This window comes from Lutjanus erythropterus, chromosome 13 (assembly GCF_056507025.1).
Source record: "Lutjanus erythropterus isolate fLutEry1 chromosome 13, fLutEry1.hap2, whole genome shotgun sequence".
Lineage (NCBI taxonomy): Eukaryota > Metazoa > Chordata > Actinopteri > Lutjaniformes > Lutjanidae > Lutjanus > Lutjanus erythropterus.
In genome coordinates, this window is record NC_139329.1 from 37,250,471 (window position 1) to 37,257,748 (window position 7,278).

Consider the following 7,278-nt stretch of genomic DNA (forward strand, 5'->3'; position numbering starts at 1 on the left):
ATATAGTACTTTGTGACTTCACCCTGAATCAAAACACAGGAGATCAAAATGGAAAACTTTTAACTCTTCAGTGTTATTTCAGTCACATCCAGCACAGTAAAATACACAGCAGGCATTTGTATTATATGTACAGGAGGACAGTATAACTATACATTAACAATGCAGTGAAAACTCTAGACATTGCAGAAATAACAGTTAGCAACTATAGTAACAAGTACCTTAAAGTCATCTGTTAATTGGGAAACTGTAATTAAATAACAGAGCTGAAGCTGAGCAGATGGAGGACAGGAGAGGGGAAACTAGGAAATATTTTCTCCATAAAATATGATCCAGTTTCATCAAAATCAGAGAACAATCAGAAACAATCCATCTAGCATTTGTTTTTTCCCCTTCCTCAGTCAGTATAAATTACAGTAACATGATAAAACAGATATAAACTTACAGAAATGCACTGGGAGACCAAACTTTACAAACGAGTCTCTAAATCACCACAAACCACAAAACTACCTGTGATGGAAGCAGGATTTTGTACAATGATAAATTTAATTGTGGCTGGTTTCCATGACAACGCATTAATGCAGCCCAAATGACCCATGGGGGAATGCAGTTATCCTTAAAGTTATTCATATACGAGGCAGACCTGCACAAACACCATATTCATCATGTTTAAGACATGAGTGTCTGGTGTTACTCACTGTAAACAGAGTGCAGGAGGGATTTACAGGAGCCACATGCGAGGTTGTAGTGTGGGCAATAAATGTGAATTAAATACAGACTGATATATCAGTGAAAAATGATTATTAGAAAGGAAAATGGAGCAATAAGTTATTAATGAACAGAATATCTGATTACCATAACAATGGTTTGTGTTTATCAAACTTGAATTAGAACTTGAACAAAAAATAACAATCGATTCAAGTCACTACAAACTGAAACAACGTGATTTTGGCTCATATACATCAATATTAACATCCACATCAAGACCCTCTCCACCTCCACCTGATTCTCTGTTTCCAACTGTTGTATAGGCATGTCTATATTTTGTCTGTCTTTAATTTACTCATATCTCCCTTTCCTTTTTCATAAACGTGTAGGTTAATTCTGGCTAATGTATTCAGAATTAAAATAGTAGTATCATTTTTCAGGGTGCCAACGAAAATGTTTCAGAATGAAGATCACAGTGTTATTGCTTAGTTTCTGATCTTAGTGATCTCGTTGAAATACAACTGAACTGCACAGCTGAGCTTTCCTTCACTCACAGCATAGTTCAGGACCTGACTGTCTAATGGCCTGTCTTAGTTAACCAGATGCTGAATACATGCAGATTGCAGCTGCAAATTCATTGACATCCACAGCTCATATTTCTGTTGCAACATTTTTTTGGTAAATTTGGTCCTCAGTTGGGTTCAATGTAAAAACAGCATTAATCACACAGTAATTGGAATTTATTAAACAAATTAACCAAATAAATGTAAATACAATTTGTTTTTTTCATGCCTTTCTGTCCTCAGAGTGCAGATATGTCTGCTGCCAGCTGTCTGCTGACTGAAGATCAGTTTCTGTGCTCCATCTGTCTGGATGTCTTCACTGATCCAGTCACCATACCATGTGGACACAACTTCTGTAAAACCTGCATCATTCAACACTGGAATATTAATTATCCGTGTCAGTGTCCCAACTGTAATAAGATTTTTAACACAAGACCTGAGCTGCAGGTCAATACTTTCATCTCTGAGATGGCTGCTGAGTTCAGACAGTCAGCTCAACAGAAAGCCAGCAGCAGCAGATCAGAGCAACAAGTTTCCAAACCAGGAGAAGTTCCCTGTGACGTCTGCACTGGAACCAAACTGAAGGCCCTGAAGTCCTGCCTGGTGTGTCTGGTCTCCTACTGTGAGACTCACCTGGAGCCTCATCTGACAATGTCACGCCTGAAAAGACATCAGCTGATCGACCCTGTGGAGAACCTGGAAGACAGGATGTGTATGAAGCACAATAAACTACTGGAGCTGTTCTGTAAGACTGACCAGATGTGTGTCTGCATGGTCTGCACTGTTTTAGACCACAAGACACATGATGTTGTTCCTCTGAAAGACGAATATGAAGGAAAGAAGGCTGAGCTGGAGAAGACAGAGGCTGAAATTCAGCAGATGATTCAGAAGAAACGACTGAAGATTCAGGAGATCAACCACTCAGTGGAGCTCAGTAAGGAAGGTGCAGACAGAGAGACAGCAAATGGAGTTCAGGTCTTCACCACTCTGAAGGAGTCTGTTGAGAGAAGTCAGACCGAGTTCATCAACACGATCAAAGAGAAGCAGAGAAAGACAGAGAAACAGGCTGAAGACTTCATCAAAGAGCTGGAACAGGAAATCTCTGAGCTGAAGAAGAGAAGCACTGAGCTGGACCAGCTCTCACACTCTGAAGACCACCTCCACCTCCTCCAAAACTTCCTGTCCCTGAACACTGCTGCTCCACCCACTAAGGACTGGACAGACATCAGCGTCCATCCACCTTTATATGGGGGGACTGTGATGAGAGCTGTGAATCAGCTGGAGGAGACGCTCAGTAAACAGATGAAGAAGCTGGTTGAGGTCGAGCTGAAGAGGGTCCAGCAGTATGCAGTGGATGTGACGCTTGATCCTGATACAGCAAATCCTGAACTGGATTTGTCAGACGATGGCAAACAAGTCCACTGTGGTGATGTAAGGAAGAATCTCCCAGACAATCCAGAGAGATTTGATTTTTGTGCCAATGTCTTGGCAAAGCAGAGTTTCTCTTCAGGAAGATTTTATTACGAGGTTCAGGTTAAAGGGAAGACTGACTGGAGCCTCGGAGTGGCCAGAGAGTCGATCAACAGGAAGGGACAAATCACATTGAGTCCTCAGAAAGGTTACTGGACGATATTGTTGAGGAATAGAAATGAGTACAAAGCTGCTGCTGGCCCTGCAGTCCACCTCCCTCTGAAGTCTCAGCCTGAGAAGTTAGGGGTGTTTGTGGATTATGAGGAGGGTCTGGTCTCCTTTTATGACATTGATGCTGCAGCTCTTATCTACTCCTTTACTGGCTGCTCCTTCACTGAGAAACTCTACCCATACTTTAGTCCTTGTGTTAATAACAAAGGTAAAAACTCTGCCTCACTGATCATCTCTCCTGTCAATCAAACTAAGTAAAACAACCGTTCATGTTGAACATAAAAATTCACCATAATTTAGGCAATAATGTATGTTAAGTGTATGTTTATTCGTGGTGTATGGTGTATACATGCTTTCACGACAAGAAGTGTTGCATACTGGCACAAATTACTGAAGAGCCTTTTTATAAATGTGTCATCAGTCATTTACTTTTCTGTTTTTTTAAATAGACCAATAAACTTGACAAAGACTGTCAATTACCTGTCCACTCCTCTCCTGTTGCTGCAGTGACTGACTGAGACAGCAGACAACATTTTTGTGCAACTCCCATTAACGTCCACTAGGTGTCACTGCCAGGGTTTCTAACACATATAGCTTATCAATAACCAATATCTTACCAGCACAGCTCTGACTCTCTGATCAGTCAGAGATTTTTTTTCATGTTTTACCACACACATCTTAAGATCTGACCTGCAAAATCCTTGAACCAGGAAAAACAAATAAGACAGCAATGAGCAAGACTTGAATATTTAATAATCCAACCTTTGCATTGAAAGGACTTGATCTCAGCTACAATATGCACAGCAAAAATAGAAAACGAAAGACACGTTTGTTTGTTATTGACCATGAACATACTCCAAAATATTCATACTAGCCAGTTTATGACAAGTAGTTTGACACATGCTCTTTCAATTTTTCTATTAGTGTTTTACCTCGTTGAAAACTCACAGCCTACTTTAGTAGTTTTCTTTACTTTTTTCACTGTAATCTGATCTGTCAAAAATCTGTCACATAAAGAAATGATGTTAAACATTTAGGAAAACACCAGAAAAGTGATATTACTGACTAAACACTGACATTGAACTCACAGTGAGTGTTTGTGGGTTTGCAGACGGACTGTAAAGGGAGTGTTGCAGCCTGTTAATCAAAGGATACAGACAATGTTGAATGTTTTGTGCTGACCTCTTTTGCTATGTTGTCTATTTGTGACTGTATGTTTTACAGCCAGAATTATTCATCCATTGTCTAAGAAAGAAGAAACAAAAAGTAAAATATCATTCTGTTCCAAACTATGTCAAAGTGTTTCCCAGTGAGGCAATAAAATCTCACCTACAGAGCTACAGAGTCACATGTCCTGAAGTGAAGGTTTGTCTGAGTTACAGCAGAGGGCTGTACTACGAAGCAAACTCAACACAGTCAGGCTTTCTTTGCATGATCTGGATTGACAAAGCCCAAAACCGCAATCAGAGATAACGGGTATCACAATGGTGGTTATCAACTCACTTTGTTAAAAATACTTTACAGCAAAAAGCAACATTGTTGCTGCAAATAAAGCAGGAGAAGAAGAATGATGTCAGAAAATTACTGATGGACTAAATGTGATCTTAATGCTGCCGTTTATTCTAACATGAAAACTGCACAACAATAAAACTCCACACAGCAGATTTAAACATGAAGTCTTTCTGACACTGTCCTATGATGAGAGATGTGGAGATCACTGAAGTTTTTTGACCAAACCAACGTAAAATGAGTGTAACTGATTTAAGATTGTCTGTGATAAATGATGATGAATTTTCTCATCAGTGATCTGAGCTGCAATATCACCAAGACAAAACAGATAACAGTAAAAAGTATTCAAGGTGTCTGTAGTTGCTTCATCATTATTTTAGTGTGGATTATATACCATGTCAATTTAAAGTGTTAATATGATCTGGAGCAAACAGGGAAAATTCCCAAACGGAGGTTACCATGACAGCATGATGCACACAGTTTGTGCCGCTGTTTCATTTTTACATTATATGGATTCGTTCAGTGATATTACAAACATACAGCTCAGCAATTTCAGCACTTTCGTGATACTGAAAACCCTGGCTTTAGACTCAACGTAGCTCGCTAACACATTAATCTCGCTTCGTAGTTACACCCCTCAGAGCAGCAGGACAACTCGGTTTCTCTCTGAAGAAAATTCAACAGGTTTTTCCTCAACAAAACTAGTGAGTACACGGCCCTACGAAGCCTGTTAAACCATATACACATATGTGGAAGTAGGTAACTGCAACTATCAAAGACAAAAAGATACCAGATAAAAAGGTCCTGTTAAAAGCCAACTAGTTTATTTCAGATGCCCCTTTGGAGTTTGTTCTCTTAACTTCACTGTTTCTGTAGTTACTGTTGGTCTTTGAGAAGCAGAACAGAAGATGATATTTAATGTGTTTCAGGGACCAGTATGAACTCAAAACCTGAACTCAGACAGGAAGTTCCACTCAGAGCGCGTAATCATTTTTGACTGAGGTTGATCTGTAACCGTGGAGGGTTGTGGAGAGAAGTAGTTTCCTGCAGTCCAGAGGAGCAGCTTCCATCTTTTCTTCTGCACTCTGAATGTGTCTGATTCTCTGCTCCATCATCCTCCTCTTCTCTCTGTACCTCTTTATTCTCATTGTCCAAACTGATTCTGACACTAGAGGTCCCTTCACCTTCAGAGAGAAGGTGGTTTCATTTTTGCATTATGTTTTCTTTTTATTTCCTACTTCCTCAGACACTTCAATAAAAGGAATAAAAACAAATAAAAGCTAAATACGTAACAGTAAAATTGGTCCAGGAAGTTGTGATGTTACATTTGCAACAATTCACGAAAATTAAAGCAATCCCCGTAAATTCTGTCTGGCCTTGCAACTTTATCCAAACTCCAGACGGGAAGGTTTGTCATGTTGTTATAGTTTTTGTACTTGTAATGAATTATAGATATATAAAATGCAGCTCCTTTGCAATTTTTCCTGCTCCTGCAATTTCATTGTGTGGTGAGGAGGAGGTGAAAGAATTTAGAACTAATACTGTTACCAAAAAAAAAAAAAAAAAAAAAAAGTCCACCCTGGGAATTTCACCCAGAGAATTACTTCTAATATGTAAGGCACACAGATTTGTTTACTCAAGGGGCATGAGACGTGGTTCCAAGTTTTAAAATACAGTCTTTATTAAATAAATAATCATTCTATCATCCTTAAAACTACACTAATTAAACATTCACACAGGAAGGGGGAAGGGAGGAAAAACCCTAATCAGGGCTGAGGCCTAGTGGATGGGTGAGAGCTAGTGCAGGGGAGGGATCCACCAAAAGAAAAAAAAAAAGGAACAGGGAACAAACCCGCTCACAGGGACACCGCAGACAGGACGGGGGGGTACCACCACCAAAACACCAGAACCACCGCCACCGGCCTCCAGCAACTGAAAAAGGGGGAAATAAAACAAATTAGTGGAGGTTGCAACAAAACAAAACAGGAAATCATTTAATCAAAATCTAACAAACATAATTAATGGGCAGGTCAGGAGATTAAACTTAACGAAATACTTCAAACAATAACAGCCCAGTTAGAACAATTTAAACAAATGTAAACAAAAAGAACAAGGCTAAAGAAAAGAAATCAGAACCCAAATTACCTGCAGAAAATCTCTCAAATTAACCTAATTAACAAAGAAATTATACAAGCAGACAAAATCAAAATATACAAATAAACTCGTACAAATAACCCAAAAATAATATAACCCACACTTTCACACACTCATTCAGTCTTTGTAAAAGAGAACCCAACCCCGATAAAATGTATCGTACCCCGGCCTGTAGCGTGCAGCTAAGCAGCCGTCACAAATGGGACATAAAGACAGAACAAAAACGTCAATTTAGTGGAAACACAACTGAGAGTCATGAAGAGCGCAGTGTGAAACCGTGACGTAAGCGGCGAGACAACCAGCAGATCCCGTGGAGACAAAACAGCAGCAGAGACAAAACAGCAGCGGCTCCAGTGAGCTGGTTATGGTAGCACCTAATCAAGAAAACTATCAGCAATGCTGCATACACCAAAAAGCAGACAGACACACACACACACACACACACACACACACACACACACACACACACACACACACACACGAGAAGGGAGAGGGAGAGAGGGCTCCAGGCAGCCACCAGCGTTTACCTGTGACCACACTAGCATTAGCCACCTGATAGCATCAATACCGCAAAGACCACAGCCAAACAAACGCAGCAGCACACACAGGAGGCACAGAGTGGCAGTTGCCCTACAACACAACAACAATGCTGTAAGCACACTGACAAAACACAAGCAGCGAGGTGAAGCAGAGTGCAGCCATACCT

At 40.1% G+C, this 7,278-nt stretch overlaps 1 protein-coding gene across 1 annotated transcript; it reads left to right on the forward strand.

Moving 5' to 3' along the window:
* Positions 1 to 1,520: 1,520 nt before the first annotated feature.
* Positions 1,521 to 5,829, forward strand: LOC146317058 (E3 ubiquitin-protein ligase TRIM21-like). Its single transcript, XM_084733651.1, has one exon. The coding sequence runs from the start codon at positions 1,521 to 1,523 to the stop codon at positions 3,165 to 3,167; it is 1,647 nt and encodes a 548-aa protein (XP_084589777.1). The 3' UTR covers positions 3,168 to 5,829.
* Positions 5,830 to 7,278: the final 1,449 nt, after the last annotated feature.

Excerpts from the sequence above, each read along its gene's own strand:
- LOC146317058 (XM_084733651.1), top strand. The coding sequence starts at position 1,521 with ATGTCTGCTGCCAGCTGTCTGCTGACTGAAGATCAGTTTCTGTGCTCC.